Source organism: Lepus europaeus, chromosome 14 (genome assembly GCF_033115175.1).
Source record: "Lepus europaeus isolate LE1 chromosome 14, mLepTim1.pri, whole genome shotgun sequence".
Taxonomy (NCBI): domain Eukaryota; kingdom Metazoa; phylum Chordata; class Mammalia; order Lagomorpha; family Leporidae; genus Lepus; species Lepus europaeus.
Window position 1 is genome coordinate 85,894,411 of NC_084840.1, and position 17,544 is coordinate 85,911,954.

At 49.4% G+C, this 17,544-nt stretch overlaps 1 protein-coding gene across 2 annotated transcripts in view; it reads left to right on the forward strand.

The window, feature by feature from the left end:
* The window catches only part of PFKP (phosphofructokinase, platelet), a 67,974-nt gene that overhangs the window by 28,615 nt on the left and 21,815 nt on the right, over positions 1 to 17,544 (forward strand). For both annotated transcript variants that reach the window (XM_062211091.1, XM_062211090.1), the window contains exons 4-11: positions 2,810 to 2,999; positions 5,543 to 5,708; positions 6,971 to 7,015; positions 7,242 to 7,350; positions 12,320 to 12,415; positions 13,784 to 13,876; positions 14,471 to 14,596; positions 16,783 to 16,847. In XM_062211091.1, coding sequence (XP_062067075.1) covers positions 2,810 to 2,999; positions 5,543 to 5,708; positions 6,971 to 7,015; positions 7,242 to 7,350; positions 12,320 to 12,415; positions 13,784 to 13,876; positions 14,471 to 14,596; positions 16,783 to 16,847 — 890 coding nt within the window. The remainder of the gene's footprint in view (positions 1 to 2,809; positions 3,000 to 5,542; positions 5,709 to 6,970; positions 7,016 to 7,241; positions 7,351 to 12,319; positions 12,416 to 13,783; positions 13,877 to 14,470; positions 14,597 to 16,782; positions 16,848 to 17,544) is intronic.

The window sequence follows — 17,544 nt, forward strand, 5'->3', positions numbered from 1 at the left end:
CTGATGCTGCTCCCAGCTGTAGCAGATCACGTGAGCCTCCTTTACTCTCTGCCAAATCAAAGTCCAGAGAACAAGCTTATCCCGGCTCTAAACTCCCACCCGGGTCTGCGGTTTTAGTGATGCCACGTCGTAACTGTGTCCGAGTCACACCTACCGGATCCAGGTTGGGCATCCTTACACCAAAATCTGAAGTGCTGCATAATCTGAAACTCTGTGAGCATTGACACGAAATCACAAGTGGGAAATGGCTCATGTGCACTATTATAAATATACTGTTTGGTCTTGTGGTTGAGCTGCTGCCAGGGCTACCTGCAGCCCAGATCCACGTGCCTGGATTTGAGCTCCCTCCCTGCTTCCAGTTCCAGCTTCCTGCTAATGTTCATCCTGGGGGACAGAAGCTCAAGTAGTTGGAAGCACATAGGGGATCTGGACTGGTTTCTGAGCTCCTGGCTTCTGCCTGGGCCAGCCCTGGTTAATGCACACAGTTTGGGAGGGGGCTGTGGAACTTTTGTGCCCTTGGTCTTGCTGTCTCTCTTGGAAAAAAAAAAAAAGGTGGGAGCTGGCGTTAGCAGCAGGTAAGGCCACCTCCTGTGCTGCTGGCATCTCATATGGGTGCCAGTTTGTGTGCCGGCTGCTCCACTTCTGATCCAGCTCTCTCCTAATGTCCTGGAAAAGCAGCAGAGGATGGCCCAAGTTCTTGGTCCCCTGCACCCATTTGGGATACCTGGAAGAAGCTCCTGGCTCCTGGCTTTGGTCTGGCCCAGTCCTAGTCATTGTAGCCATTCGGGGAGTCAAACAGCAGATGGACGCTCGCTCTCTCTCTCTCTCTCTGTCTCTGTCTCTGTAACTCTGTCTTTCAGATAAATAAAATGAATCTTAAAAAAAGGAAATTGATTTGTTAATGTTTTACAAAGAAAATTATATTGCATCCATATTTTATTGAAAAAATTATAAAATTACCTTCAGGCTATGTGTATAAGGCATATGTGAAACAAATTAATTTTGTGTTGGGACTTGGTACCTTTCCCCAAGATATCTTATGTATGTGCAAATACCCCAAAATGCAAAACACTTGTGGTTCCAACTGTTTACATGAGAAACAATTGAAGAACACTAACATAGGATTGCTGTGCTGTGAATATTAATTTCAGGTTTCTGGGTATAGTAACCTTATTGTAATGATTTGAACAAAATAACGGTGATAATTTTCATGCAAAAACATGAATTTTCCTGGTTTGAAATAAGACTTTGTAAATCAAAGCGAGTTCTGCACATGCACTCTTGGAATGTCTAGACACTTAGTATGACATAAGTCCAAGTATGATTTTAATTCAAGGGGCTTCTATTATTCTTTGTCCGGACAGAGGTCTGTTTCCAGCCCGGAGCACAGCACCATGCACAAGCATCAGGCTTTATAAACTAAGTGTTTGTCTGAGGGCGAGAGTACAAATTAAAGTTTTATAAGTATATTCATGATTTATTTAATGGAATCTTGAATTTTCTTTTCTTTTTTGACAGGCAGAGTTAGACAGTGAGAGACAGAGAGAAAGGTCTTCCTTTTTGCATTGGTTCACCTCCCCCCCGAGCAGCTGCTACCACAGCCAGCATATAGTGGCCGGCGCACTGCGCCAATCCGAAGCCAGGAACCAGGTGCTTCCTCCTGGTCTCCCATGCGAGTGCAGGGCCCAAGGACCTGGGCCATCCTCCACTGCCTTTCTGGGCCACAGCAGAGAGCTGGACAGGAAAAGGAGCAACTAGGACGGAATCTGGCACCCCAACTGGGACTAGAACCGGGGTGCCGGCACCACACGTGGAGGATTAGCCTAGTGAGCCGTGGTGCCGGCCAGAATCTTGTATTTTCTAAATACCCCTCTCAGTCCTTAGTTTTTGAAAAACTGAGTATGAAAAATCATGAGTTAGCTGTCCGGGAAGTTTGGGTGATCGGATTTTATTTCTTTTTAAGATTTAGTCATTCATTTGAGAGGCAGAGTTATAGACAGAAAGGTCTTCCAGCTGCTGGTTCACTCCCCAAATGTCTGCAATGGCTGGAGCTCTGCCGACCCAAAGCCAGGAGCCAGGAGCTTCTTCTGGGTTGCCCGCGTGCGTGCAGGGGCCCAAGCACTTTGGCCATCCTCAGCTGCCCTCCCAGGCCATTAGCAGAGAGCTGGACATGAACTGGTGCCCATATGGGGTACTGGCGCTGTAGGCGGAGACTACCTATGCCACGGCACCAGCTCTGGGTGACCAGGTTAAAAGTTTTCTGAAGATTTATCCTTTAAAGGGGGATGGGGATGCGTAGTACAAAAAAATGAGCTCCCTTGGTTCACGGCTTCCTATTCATTTTGCTTGAACGAAGGGTAAGATCTATTCTCAGAAGGAGCGCTTTGGGCAGCCGATATCTGCAGACCTGCTGTTCCTCTCGCTGGGGCTGACGATGCTGGCATTGTCTCTTGCTCCATAGGCACCCGGCCAAGCACGTCTGGTGTTGGGACAACTTTGACACAGGCCTGCTGGACGGCTGCTCTGGCCTCACTGGCTCTTTTGCACTCTGCCTGTTTTGTGGACAGCCGTCCTTTGTCTTTATCTGCACCCTACTTGGCCACTCCTGGACACGGGCACGTGTGTCTTGGTCCACGGAAGTCTAGTCTAGGACTAATAATGGGAAAATCGCAAACTTCCCTGGTTGACTGACTTCAGCGAGGAAAGTGAGAAAGGCTTGAATTTGAAAGTCCTGTGTTTCTATGTCAGCCTCAGCACATGCTGATGACCTGGCCTTGTGCGCTTGAACTTGCTTTTGTGTGTCTTCCAGGGTGGGACGATCATCGGCAGCGCGCGCTGCAAAGCCTTCCGGACTCGCGAGGGCCGCCTCAAAGCTGCCTGTAACTTGATCCACCGGGGCATCATGAACCTGTGTGTCATTGGTGGCGATGGGAGTCTCACGGGGGCCAACATCTTCCGGATGGAGTGGAGTGGCTTGTTGGAGGAGCTGGCCCAGGATGGTGCGTGCCTGCTTCCGCTCGGGGCTGTTCTCGGGGTTTCCTGTGCCCGGTTGGTCTTCCGTGACATGCTGTGAAGCTCTGGAACCCACACATTTGCCTGTTAAGGCTCACTGAAGTAGCAGCAGTTGTTGCAGGGGGCGGATCTTACAGAAATGACAATTAAGAATGATAATTTAGCATCACTATGTGTGAGCCACTGGTCGAACTTCTGCATGGACAGTTGTATGGAATCTGTAGGGACTGTCTGAGATAGGTGATTTCCTTTAGCCTCGTTTTTCTGGTGAGGATCGCAGGGCCATAGAGGAAGCCGCACATGTTTGCATGTAGAGCAGATAACCGGGGTGCCAGCAGCGGCACATTGAGCCATCGCGACGTCCCTTCAGCACACTGGGGACTCTAAACTTCAGCTGTTGGGGCCGGTGCTGTGGTATAGCAGGCTAAGCCTCCATCTGGGGCACCAGCATCCTACTTGGGCTCTGGTTTGAGTCCTGGTTGCTCCACTTCCAATCCAGTTCTCTGCTATGGCCTGGGGAAGCAGTAGAAGATGGCCCGAGTGCTTGGGCCCCTGCACCCACGTAGGAGACCTGGAAGAAGCTCCTGGCTTTGGATTGGCCCAGCTCTGGCCATTGCGGCCTTTGGGGAGTGACTCAGCAGGTGGGCGACTTCTCTCTCTCTCTCTGCCTCTGCTCTCTGTAATTCTACCTTTCAAATAAATTAATCTAAAAAAAAAACCAACTTCAGCTGTTCCAAGATTTTAAGTTAGGTGACCATGATCTCCCATAATATCATTCCTTATTGCCTCTGACACTGTTAAGTGAGAGTGTCTGAGAACCCTATACTAGTTACACTGTAGTTTTCATCTCTTAAGGCTGTTGTTAGAGAATTTGATGTAATTTTTTTGAAGATTGATTTATTTATTTGAAAGGCAGAGTTACAGAGAGGCAGAGGCAGAGAAAGAGGTCTTCCATCCACTCGTTCACTCCCCAAATTACTGCAACGGCCAGAGCTGAGCTGATCCAAAACCAGGAGCCAGGAGCTTCTTCTGGGTCTCCCACGCAGGTGCAGGGGCCCAAGCACTTGGACCATCTTCTACTGCTTTCCCAGGCCATAGCAGAGAGCTGGATCGGAAGTAGAGCAGGCGGGACTTAACCCAGCACTTCTGTTGGATGCTGGCACTATAGGTGGCAGCTTTACCTGCAAGCCACAGTGCCGGCCCCAAGAATTCTGATGTAATTTAAAAGCTGACCAGCAAATGCATACTGTCCAAGATAATAATAGCTTTATGGCAGGCATAGACTTGAGAGAAAGCACTTGTCTGCGAGGTTTGTTAAAGTCTGTTTAGAGGATGGAGACCAGCTGTCAGACTGGAAACTTTAGGGGCCTGCAGAGTGTCTTCTTGTCCACTTCGTTCTGTTCTGATACAGGCCACTCGGCGTGGAAGAGGGACAGTGGCCATGAGTCCAGACCTCAGCCTGCCCTGCCACTTTAGACTGCTCAGGTTTCATTTATGTGCAGTGGCCTAGCCTAGGGCCTCCTGCCCTGAGGGTATGGTCGAGGGGTCAGGAATGTCCAGCCTGCAGGCTGTACAGGGCTCACAAAATCATCTGGTCTGGCCCGGCCAAGGCAACCACAGGTAGTACTTGAAATTCAATACACCTATATAGCAGACTCACTTTTAAGTTGATTATTTCGTATGGCGCACGGATGATGTGATAAATATCTGAATGGACCTTGGCAGAAAAAGAGGTTCCCCACCCCTAGAATAGTCTATACTTACCAACTCAGCAGCCTCCTTGTGGGTCTGTACAAAATCAGTAGGAACATGAAGTCAGATACCTAAGTACTTCATTCTGAACTTGTCCCATGTTCTTATTCAGGGCCATGTCATTGTCTGAAGCCATCGCAAAGTAAAACTGAGATTTTTAGCATATGGGTCCTTTCCTGTCTTTGATTTTTATAATTTAGTGATCTTTCTAAGTGCCAAGTGACAGCTCCCATTTTCGGTAATAACTTAGACCTTTGTCTGGCTTTTCTTTCCTTAAGTACACAGACTCAGGTTGCCTAACAGTTCTGAGAAAATGAAGGGCCGGCGCCGTGGCTCACTTGGTTAATCCTCTGCCTGCGGCGCCAGCATCCCATATGGGCACCGGGTTCTAGTCCTGGCTGCTCCTCTTCCAGTCCAACTCTCTGCTGTGGACTGAGAGGGCAGTGGAGGATGGCCCAAGTGCTTGGGTCCCTGCACCTGCATGGGAGACCAGGAAGAGGCACCTGGCTCCTGGCTTCAGATCGGTGCAGCGCTGGCCGTAGCGGCCATTTGGGGAGTGAACTAACGGAAGGACGACTTTTCTCTCTGTCTCTCTCTCTGTCTATAACTCTACCTGTCAAATAAAAAAAAAGAAAGAAAATGAAATGATAAGTAAAAAACGGAAGTTTAGAATAACTAATTTCTCCACCCATGGCCGTTCCATCTCACATTCCATCTCAGATCCATAGAACTCACCTTTGCTGTCAGTTACGAAACAGGCTGTTTGTTCCCAACGCAGGCAAGATTGATAATGAGGCTGTGCAGAAGTATGCTTACCTCAACGTCGTGGGCATGGTGGGCTCCATCGACAATGACTTCTGCGGCACGGACATGACCATTGGCACGGACTCGGCGCTGCACAGAATCATCGAAGTCATCGATGCCATCATGACCACAGCCCAGAGGTGAAAGGACTTGGGGACACCAGCAGGGCAGAGTGCACTTTGGTTCTAGCCTTTGCAGCTGGCTCTAGGATGTTCTACAGGTGGAGGTCCTGGTGCAAGGCTTGTAACCTGGGGATTACAAACCAGTACAAGAAAACTGTTCTACTGTTCATTTTTAATTTAATTTTTTTTTTTTACATTTTTTATTTGTTGGTATTTAGAGAACAGATTTCAGGAATTTCATAGATACCTTTCCAACAATACAATGATATGATATGAAGGTATCATTTTTAATATTCAAATGTTGCTTTTCTTCTTTTCCTGGTTGTAAAGGAAGAATATGTTTATGGGAGAGGAATTAGAAAAGAGAAGGGTAAAAATACAGTTATCTGAAGTCCTGTTGAAAGGTCTGCTGGAAGAATGAATAGCAAGAGTAAAATTATTGTGAGTTTTGCCACACTACTCATTGGAGATTGGAGTGAGCATTGCTGTCCCACCAGGTGTCCGGTCTACAGCTCTACAAAATTGTGGCTGCAGCAACACCATTGCATCCCAGGTGATACAGACTCAGGAGAGACCTTTACTAAGCACCCTTAATAAGGCACCCGAGTGTGTCTGAAGCATTTTGCATGAAAACCATGTGAAATAACACATAGGGCAAGTGTCTCTCGTTTTACAGTTGAGGGGCTTGAGACTTGGAGCACTGGGACAAGTCCCTGGAGCACAGGGCCCCCCAAGTCCTTCCCGTGTGTCTGCCCGTCCACAGCGCTGCCTCGCTGGACTGTCTCAGCCCATGGTTTGAACTCCAGGGCCACTGGTAAACCACATCCTCTCTTCCGAGTTGGAAGAATCTGTTGGAGCCGTCAGATTTCTCTGTTGCACAGAATGACGGTAGTCACTGGGCACTCACCGAGCTGAGTTTGTAACACTCAGACTCACGTGTGTACCTGGTTTGTATCCAGCTCCCGGTACTTGCCAGAAGTAGCTGACTTGGCCCAAGGTAGTTCTGTTGGCAAGAGCCTGGAAAAGGGTTCTAAACATACGTGTTAGGGGCACAAGCAGACAGATACTAGCAAATGTGTTACTAGAAAGTGCAGTTGCTGCTGAAGCCTGATGTGGTGGCGTTTACTTTTGTAGAAAGTGGGCCGTTTGGGGGAAGGCCTAGGTATCTGTCCAAATCACAAAGCAGGCTTTCTGTCTCGCGCGACTGTGGAAGCGCTGTCGTCTGTGTTTCTCATGCCGTTCCCAGCGGTGCTAACGGAAGTTCCTTTATTCTTCTTCAGCCACCAGAGGACCTTCGTTCTGGAGGTGATGGGAAGGCACTGTGGGTACGTATCTGCAAGACGCCGTTCAGGTACTAAGGACCCTTGCTTGCGTGTCACCTCCTCAGGCACCCACGACCCCACCTTGCAGTTGCTCCCATGGAGAATTCACAGAGGAGCAATAGTCCAGTGGTATTCCCGCCCAAGTTTGTCACTGAGCTTGGGTGCCCCTGAGTGGCCTTGTAGGAGATTTCCTCTTGGGTGTGTTGATGCTGCTGCTTTTTCGACGCAGGTACTTGGCCCTGGTGAGTGCCTTGGCCTGTGGTGCAGACTGGGTGTTCCTTCCGGAGTCCCCACCAGAAGAAGGGTGGGAGGATCAGATGTGCGTCAAGCTCTCGGAGGTAACTCTCATTCTGTTGGCGAGGATCAATGGCGGTTTCGGGGTGGGAGGGGGAGCAATGTTTTAATCAGGACTTCGAAAGGACTCCAGAATTGCCAGTTGGGGCAGCATTCTAAGCAAGTGAAAGCTTGCTGATGGTTAAGGTGATGTCAGATAGGTGGCACGGATCTGCATTTATTGGCCATTCACGCCTGTCTCTTCCTGCGGTTGCTAAGAATCATGTCATAGAGAAACAGCTGGACTTGTTTTTTTTTTTTTTGTTCAGAGCAGTGGTTCTCAGTTTGAGTCGGTACTGTGAGATCACAGCTATTAAATGAAATCCGATTTGGGGAGAACATCTGTTCCCTGTCCTCCTGCAGCCCTGCGCTTGCACAGACCTGTGTTCTGACGCTCCGATTTTAATTCTAGAACACTTGAGTCAGATGCTGTGACCCCTGTCTCAACTGCAAGGAGTCCCTCGTGTTGGGATTTGAGATTCGACTGCTGAGCCGGACTTTTCCTTGTGTTGGGGGTTTGCTGCACGTTGGTTTCACAATGTGAACTGTTAGTTTGGGGTACATTTCACTCTCATGTGTAAGAGGTCTCATTTTAAGATAATGCTTAGTTTCAGTTCATTTTCTTTCCCTTATTTTAATGGCAATCCTGACACACTTCTCTAGGTAACTTGTATACGCATGAGGGAACAGATTAATTTTAGTTTTCAACAAAATTGCCCTGATGAAGACCAGGTATGCAATAAAACATTGCTATTACCTCCAAGGTAACAGATTCGCATAAAAGGCTCCAGACAACCTACCTAATAGGATTTGCTCTCATAAAAGTCTGTGTGAGAAATGATTGGAAGCTGTGCCATAGCTCGGAGAAGTGGTACGTGCTTTTGAAGTTCAAGTTCTTATTCCACTAAACCAGTAATTATGGTGGATGCCCAGAGTCACACATTACCACCCAAGCGGTGAGATCCCTAATCTTTGTTCTTACTCAGGCAACATGAACAGTGTTCTCAGCTACTCAGTTATAGCTATAGCTACCTCAGCTTATATGTAACTGTTCCATGAGATGAGGGTTGACATCCATTAAAAATTTTTGTTTTTTGAAAGGCAGAGTGACAGCAAAGGCGAGAGTCTTCCATCCACTGGTTCACTCCCTAAAATGGTTGCAATAGCCAGTGCTGAGACAGGCTAAAGCCAGGAGCCCAGAACTCTTATCTGGCTCTCCCACGTGGATAGCAAAGACCCAAGTCCTTGGACCATTTTCCACTGCCTTCCCAGGCACATCAGCAGGGAGTTAGATTGGGGGTAGAGCTGCCAGGACTAGAATCGGAGCTTTGGTATGAGATGTTGGCCTTATAAGCAGAGTCCTAACCCACTGCACCCAACTCTGGCCCTGTCACTGCTGTGTGGCCATGAGGAATATCTGCTTGGTTAGCACCACACTGGACATCGCCTCAGAGATTTCTACCCCCAAGGGGCTATGACCAGTCCCTTCCTGTCCTCTGCCCTCCCTGATGGGGTCCCTGCCCTGGCCTGCAATGACACTGTCGTTGAGGACGTCCTCGTGGCTGTGGGCCCACTGGCAGCCCTTGAGAGGTGGAGAAACAAGCTGTCACTCACTCTTGGTGCATGGCAGACAGAAAGAATGATTGCAGTACGGCTGGGGACCTGGGAATTATTTGGTTTTTAGCTGCTGATTTTAACCCATAGGTTCCTTTTTTTATTTAAAGATTTATTTATTTATTTGAAAGTCAGAGTTACACAGAGAGAAGAGAGGCAGAGAGAGAGAGAGAGAGAAAGAGAGAGAAGTCTTCCATCCGATGGTTCACTCCCCAATTGGCCTCAATGGCCAGAGCCATTCTGATCTGGAGCCAGGAGCTTCTTCCGGGTCTCCCATGCAGGTGCAGGGGCCCAAGGACTTGGGCCATCTTCTACTGCTTTCCCAGACCATAGCAGAGAGCTGTATCGAAAGTGGAGCAGCCAGGTCATGAACTGGTGCCCATATGGGATGCCAGCGCTTCAGGCTAGGGTGTTAACCCACTGAGCCACAGCGCTGGCACCCCCCCCCCTTTTTTTTTTAACTGTATAGTTATATCTGCAAATCTCATTAGGTTCCAGACTTTCTATATAGCACCATCAACATGACAAGAATCAGAAAATGAGATAGAGTTAGGACTGATGATTTCCACTAACCAATGTGTAGAAATACTTGATATTGCTATGTTTGCCATTTATTTTTATTGGTCATTAGTGTAGTGCTGCAAGAATTTTTCCAGGTTTTTTTTTTTTTTAGATTTCTATTTATTTATTTGAAAGTCAGAGTAACACAGAGAGAGGAGAGGCAGAGAGAGAGAGAAAGAGAGAGGTCTTCCATCCACTCGTTCACTCCCCAACTGGCCGCAGCGGCTGGAGCTGCACTGATCCGAAGCCAGTAGCCAGGTGCTTCTTCTAGGTCTCCCACGTGGGTGCAGGGTCCCAAGGACTTGGGCCATCTTCTACTGCTTTCCAAGGCCATAGCAGAGAGCTGGATGGGAAGTGGAGCAGCCGGGTCTCGAACCAGCGCCCATATGAGATACCAACGTTTCAGGCCAGGGTGTTCACCTGCTGCGCCACAGCGCTGGCCTCCAGTTTTTTTTTTTTAAAAAAAGATTTATCTATTTATTTGAAAGGCAGCTTTAGAGAGAGGCAGAGGCAGAGAGAGAGAGCGAGAGCGAGGTCTTCCATCCCCAATTCACTCTCCAAATGGCCGCCAAGGCCAGAGTTGGGCCCGTCTGGAGCCAGGAACCAGGAACAACTTCCTGGTCTCCTTCGAGGGTGAGGGGCTCAAGGGCTTGGGCCATCATCTACTTTCCCAGCCCATAGCAGAGAGCTGGATCAGAAGTGGAGCAGCCAGGATTCGAACCAGCTGGGATGCTGGTACTGCAGGTGTCTTTACCCGCTAAGCAATGGCACCGGCCCCCAAATATCTTGCAAGATCCCCCTAAATGTGTATTTTGGTATCATATTTAATAGAACTCTCTAAGCATCAGAATTCCTAGGACTAAACCTCAACTCTGTTATTACCCTGATGACTTTAGGTAAATAAAATTATGTTCCTATGTCCTAAATTCCTCATCTATAATATAGGGTAATAGTGCTGCCTACTCCTTAGTGTGTGTGTGTGTGTTTGTGTGTGTTTGAAGACTCAGTGAATGAATTAGTTAACCCAAGTAAAGAGCAAGTAGTTGCTGAAACTATAGAGACAAGTTTTCTTCCCATGTCAGCCGACATGGATGACCTCCAGAGTATTGCAGTTAGTGAATGAAGCACCACTCCTTGGGCAGCCAATATTTATGGATATTGTCCTTTCACCTTTGCTTCCAAACAGTGCCAACACAGCCACTCGCTACTCCTACCTTTATATTTTTAAGAAATTATTTCCGACTTGCAAATTCTTCCAAGTGAAGTACATTTATTATCTGTCAAGCGGTGACATTAAAATGATGTGTCTGTGACCCCTGATGCTGAGCCAATGTAGCTTGTAAGAACAACCTGCTTCTGACGAAGGCAGCTCCAGGCACTATCAGCTCTGGGTCCTTGCCAGCTGCCCCAAACCTCTTCTCTGGGAGGGTCTTTAACTTGCAAGTTCCTAGAAAGCGTTCTCATTACACACTGAGAATGAGTACCTCCTCATCAGAGACTGCTCTGTTCCTTTTGGAACTTTGGCTAAGTTCACATGAGCACTGAGTTTAAGCACAGTGTAGTCATAGCAGCCACAAGTGTTCAAATGCCCTCCCCTGTCCAAGGGTCAGTGTGACTCCCCAAAACTCCGTGGCTGGGCTCTTACGTCCTCTCCTGCTTCCATTTCTTTCTCTCTCTTTTTTTTTTTCGACATTTTATTGAAATGCAGTGTACCTACCATGAAATGCACACACATGTACAGATCAGTGAGTTTTTTTGTCATCCAATCACACTCATAACCAACACCCAAATTAAGAACAAAGCATTATCGGTATCCTAAGAGTTCTCATTATTTGCCTCCTCTCCATTTTTTCCTGCTTTTTTTTTTTTTAATTTATTTTTGGCAGGCAGAGTGGACCGTGAGAGAGAGAGACAGAGAGAAAGGTCTTCCTTTGCCGTTGGTTCACCCTCCAATGGCCACCGCGGCTGGCGCGCTGTGGCCGGCGCACCGCGCTGATCCCAAGGCAGGAGCCAGGTGCTTATCCTGGTCTCCCATGGGGTGCAGGGCCCAAGCACTTGGGCCATCCTCCACTGCACTCCCAGCCATAGCAGAGAGCTGGCCTGGAAGAGGGGCAACCGGGACAGAATCCAGCGCCCCGACCGGGACTAGAACCCAGTGTACTGGCACCATAAGGCGGAGGATTAGCCTGTTGAGCCACGGCGCCTACCTGCTTTTTCTTTTTAATAACACGTGGAATAAGAGTGTAGCATCATTTACATGGCACGATTCAGTGACGTTCATTTCTGTGTCCCACCTGTATGCTTCCCGTGCCCCAGTGCAGTCTGATCACATTGTAATGGTGGAGAGTTCTTGGCCTTGTACAGTGAGTAGTTTGGGGTGGAGGCTGTGTTACAGAGAGGAAGGAGGAAGCTCCAGATTTGAAGGAGACAGAAAGTGAGGTTTGTAGGAGACTCCAGGATGGCCGAGTCCAACCTCTCACTATGGGGGGATTCCTGTCAATCAGCCAATCAGCACCCTGCCCCTCTCTGTCACTGTAGCGTTGCCTTGGCTACCAGATGGCCAAGTCTCTCCCACGCTTTGCTCTAGCATCCGCTGCCTTCATCCCAGTGCCCACCCCAGCCCCTTCTCTGCCTGTCTCCCCCAGAGCACCTTTTTGCTTCTTCTTTCTTATGAAAGAAATGAGGTGCGGAGTGCTGCCTGGAAGGATGCCAGTGTAATTCAGGACAAAGTACGCGGTTTTCTTGTGATGATAAAGAGCAGATTATCGGTTTGAGCATTTTTATTTTCTATTTCCTAAGAACCGAGCCCAGAAAAAAAGGCTGAATATTATCATTGTGGCTGAAGGAGCAATTGATACCCTAAACAGGCCCATCACCTCTGAGAAAATCAAGCAGGTAAGCGTGTGTGGTTTCTCACCTTGACTCTGGCACCTGTCTGGCAACAGGAGCTGTCAGCACGAAGCCAGGGTTTTGGTTTAGAATGCTGCGTTATATTAAACTGTTTTTTTTTTTTTTTAACCCCTGATGCTTAACAGTATTTTCATCATGACCTATAACTTTCATGGCACGGAATACATCCAGCTCCGGGTCTCCAGAGAGCCAGTGTTTCCTGTGTTTCTCTCTTGCCCCATTCCCAGGGGCTCTGTGACTCCTCCAGCGGAAACAGGGGAGATGGCGAGAGTGGCCAAGCCTGGCCTCTGAGATAGGAGGTTCCAGCCCAGAAATGTTGACCGCTCTGAGGATTGGGGGGACTGATGGCAGCTGGCCTAGGCTTGTCCCTTTGTGACAGTAGAAACGGGACTGTCCTCCTAGTCCCAGCCCTCCTTGTAACCCAGGTATCAGCTGAGTGCATGATCAGAAAATATGGACTTGAGTCCATGCCTCCTCGCTGCCCTGCCAAGGACAGACCGTGCCAAGCGTGTAGCCCTGGGGCTTGCTCCCACCGACACTTGCCGTCTTGATGGGACTCTGACACTTAGTGAAGATGATAGAGGTAACCGGGCACATCCCACAATGAAACCCTAGGCAGGAGACCAGCTCTGGCCCAAGCTCTGACCAGCTCTGTAGGTCAGGGTAACAGCCGTGACTGAGCTGGCTTTGCAGAGCGGCGTCTTCGGGGTCAATAAAGGTGCAGAATTGGCCTCTTAACTGGTTCTAGTATCAGTTCTGCAGCTGGGTATTAAATGACTGACAGGTCCTTGGGAGAGATACCTGCCAGTGTTGACAACAAGCCGTCAGTAAAACCTGGGCAAAGTGGAGATTAAATCATGGACCATGGGGACTAAGAAGGGGCCGTGGGATTCATATAGCCCAACTCCAAGCAGCAAACTGGGGTTTTACAAGGAATAAACAGAGTTCCAGAATTTTGGTGGCCTGCCGAGTCCCAGGCTAGTGTTCTCACGCGCCCAGGACAGAGGGGAATGCCTTGGTTGTACTGGGTCATGCTATTCAAGTGACAGCTGTACAAATTTAGAGTGGCTCTCAATGAGAATGTTTACATTTTGACAAGATATAAATAATGTTAAACACGAGCTATTCAGGCAGTGTTTCAGAAAACCACGGAATACGTATTTTCTGCTATTGGTTGTTAAATGTTCCTTGTGGAAGCAAAATTCAGAAATGATTTTTTTTTTCCATCTTGGCCTAAGTAAAGAGTAGCGATATCTTTTTTTTTTTTTTTTCTGTGCTCACTACCTGTTCAGATCTGAGTTGCAATGCCCATGTTGCTGTGCTGTGTGTCCTAATGGACCTCTTTGCCCACAGCTTGTCGTGACACAGCTGGGATATGACACCCGAGTGACCATTCTTGGACACGTGCAAAGAGGAGGGACCCCTTCGGCGTTTGACAGGATTCTTGTAAGTGAGGATGGAAGGTGCCAGACATTTCCAGAAATTCAAAGGAGCCAGTTTTAAGACTGACTGTCAGGCTCACCCCCAAAGATACCGGTGGCCCACGTCCTGATTTGAAAGACCCCTTTGAGACTTGAAATGATTTCTCAGGGTGAGGTTCTCTAAGAGGCTGGGAGACCCCCTCCCTGTGCAGGAAGTTAGTATCTCCAGGGAGGGGGAGGGCGTGAACACTAGGAGAACAGACCCCGGGGGAAGGAAGGCAGGGGCCCAAGGGGACAGCAGGAATCCCGAGTCCAGACCCTCTGTCCTCAGTATCTCCTCTCCGTGTGTCTCTGACCCTCCCCCTCGCCCCCCTTCCTCATCTGGCCAGTTCTCAGAATTGCCATCTCATTATTGAGGAGAGGTGAGCTTAGCTGTAAGAGGGAAGGCTCACCAGCCCCTTCAGGACAATAGACAAAGCGAGCAGGAACTGGGCCCCAGTGTAGTCTCCAGTAGCCGTGGGCAGGTGGTGGGAGAGCCCCCGTCTGGAGGATGGTGGTGGGAGAGCCCCCGTCTGGAGGATGGTGGGCTGCCTCTCACCATCCTGAATGTCATTGCCAGGCCAGTCGCATGGGCGTGGAGGCGGTCCTTGCCCTGCTGGAGGCCACCCCTGAGACCCCGGCCTGTGTCGTGTCACTGAGTGGGAACCACGCCGTGCGTCTGCCCCTGGTGGAGTGTGTGCAGATGGTGAGCTTGGGGCCCCGGGGAGCGGGGCACACACACGCACCTGCCACCTGGAGGGCCATGCGGCTGCCTCGGGCTCTCTGGTGGGCCGGTGATTTGGTGAACAGTGGGTTCCACGGCCTTTGTGAGGCTGGGCTGGGCTGCCCCCTGGGTGGTGGCAGCAACAGGCTCCCTGTCTTCGCCCAACAGGCTGAAGCCATCCTTGTTTTCTCGGTTACTCTCCATGTGGTGGGGACCTCCCGTTGTAGTTGAGTGTATGAGGAGCGAGTGTGCACTGGGGATTGTCGAGCGTCTCTGTCAACACTTAGTGGACCCAGATGGTCCCTTCCCGGACCCCAGATGCTGCAGGGGGAAAAAAAAAAGTGCAGGAAACTGTCAGCCTTTCACAGCTGGAAGGTGTGACGCGGCTAGATTTCTGCAGTGTCAGCCACTTCCTGTCCTCCCGTCCCCGAGGATGTGAAAGTGTGTGATAGGGTGTTGGCTGGCTGCTTGTCCTGGTGTCCTGAGATGTGCCCACCCTCTTTGGGCCACAAGAGTGCCTGGAAATGGATGAAGGAAAGATGAGTTTTAATTTTCTAAGGAATCGTTTAGTAGATGAGGTGTTAGTTGCAGTAGAAATGACTTTTATCTTTTGTTTTTCAAAGTTTATTCATGACTTGTATTTTGCCTGGTCTTTCCAGTGAGCCCGAATTATAATAAGCCTTTAATAACATATACAGAGAAGTGACTAAGTAAGGCAAGGAGCTTGTTGAAAGTAACCTTAGAAACATAAATTTCTGGAGCTGGCTCTGTGGAGTATTAGGCTGAGCCTCCACCTAGGGCGCCAGCATCCCACTTGGACTCTGGTTCGAGCCCTGGATGCTCCACTTTTAATCCAGCTTCCTGCTAATGGCCTGGAAAAGCAGTGGAAGGAGGATGGCCCTGGTGCTTGGGCCCCTGCGCCTGCATGGGAGACCCAGATAAAGCTCCTGGCTTTGGATCGGCCCAGCTCTGGCCATTGCTGCCATTTGCAGAGTGAACCCGTGGATGAAAGACCTCCCTGTCTGTAACTCTGCCTCTCAAATAAATAAATAAATCTTTAAAAGAAAAAAAAAAAAAGGAAACATTAATTTCCAAAAGCCTATAGGAATGAAAGCGTGAGGAGGTGTGGTTGGTATGTCTGTGTGTTTGTGTGTGGTGGTTTGTATCCTAAGGGTCAGGAGACAGGAGGGGACTGAAACTGTGTGAGGGGGAAGGCTTGAAAGGACCACAGCATTTAGCTATGTGCAGGGCTTGACTTTGAGCCCATTTCCCACTCCAGTGTCTAATTGTCTAGACAGAAGTCGTAGATGGAACTTGACTGATCCTGCAAACCACTGTGTCAAGGTTTCCATATTAAAAGCTACACTGAGGCTGGCGCCGCGGCTCACTAGGCTAATCCTCTGCCTTGCGGCGCCGGCACACCGGGTTCTAGTCCTGGTCGGGGCACCGATCCTGTCCCGGTTGCCCCTCTTCCAGGCCAGCTCTCTGCTGTGGTCCGGGAGTGCAGTGGAGGATGGCCCAAGTGCTTGGGCCCTGCACCCCATGGGAGACCAGGAGAAGCACCTGGCTCCTGCCATTGGATCGGTGCAGTGTGCCGGCCGCAGCACGCCTACCGCGGCGGCCATTGGAGGGTGAACCAACGGTAAAGGAAGACCTTTCTCTCTGTCTCTCTCTCACTGTCCACTCTGCCTGTCAAAAAAAAAAAAAAAAAAAAAAAAAAAAGCCACACTGAGCCATTCATTAAGCACCTGCTTTCTTTCTGGTGTCATCCTCAGAGGCTGACATGGATTTAATAACCAGAGACAACACCAGAGGTAGGGATTTTTCTTATCTTACAGTGGAGGAAGTTGAAGAGATAATGAATGTGCCCAAGATCGGTGTCCTTGGTTGGCTCTGGCCTCTTCAGGCCTCTCAGCCTGCTCTGATCACACACAGGAGCTACAGTCACATGTTCTGTTTTATCCTCCTCAGACTTTGCTGGCGGTCGGTGATCTCAACCCACCAGCCCCAGGTCTGCCTGCCTGGCCAGGGTGGACTGTGACCCACCAGGGGTGTCTGGGTGGGAACCAGCAGTGGAAGGATTGAGCTAGCCTTGCCTCCCACCCGTCCTCCACCCACGAGCATTTTAGTGACACATTCCTTCTGCCTTTTGTTATTTTTTCTTGAAGACTCAGGAGGTACAAAAGGCAATGGACGAGAGAAGATTTAAAGACGCTGTTCAGCTCCGAGGGAGGTGAGTTGTTTTAAAGAAAGCTCTATTTTGTTAGGAAGACGTGTTCCTCAGGCCTAGCCATACAGAGCGTGCTGAAAGGTTGGGCTTACTCTGTCTCCATGTGAAAATTCAAGACGTAAGAAGTAAGGCAGGCCGGCGCCGTGGCTCAACAGGCTAATCCTCTGCCTGGCACACTGGGTTCTAGTCCTGGTCAGGGCGCCGGATTCTGTCCCAGTTGCCCCTCTTCCAGGCCAGCTCTCTGCTATGGCCCGGGAGTGCAGTGGAGGATGGCCCAGGTCCTTGGGCCCTGCACCCGCATGGGAGACCAGGAGAAGCACCTGGCTCCTGGCTTCGGATCAGCGCAGTGTGCTGGCCACAGCGCGCTGGCCGCAGCGGCCATTGAAGGGTGAACCAACAGCAAAGGAAGACCTTTCTCTGTCTCTCTCTCTCACTGTCCACTCTGCCTGTCAAAAAAAAAAAAAAAAGGAAAAAAAAAAAAAGAAGTAAGGCAATTGTTTTCTCTGGTTGGCATTGGATTTTTTTTTTTTTTTCTTTTGGGAAGGGTGGAGGTTGCTCAGAACCTGATATGATTAAGGGGCATGGTGACACACGGCAAGTGTTTTAAAAAATAAAATTCGGAGGTGCACAGAATCACTTTTTTCCTTAGCCCCTTTCGGAACTAGAATGAAGTAGAGATTGCACCAGCGTTCCCCGGGGG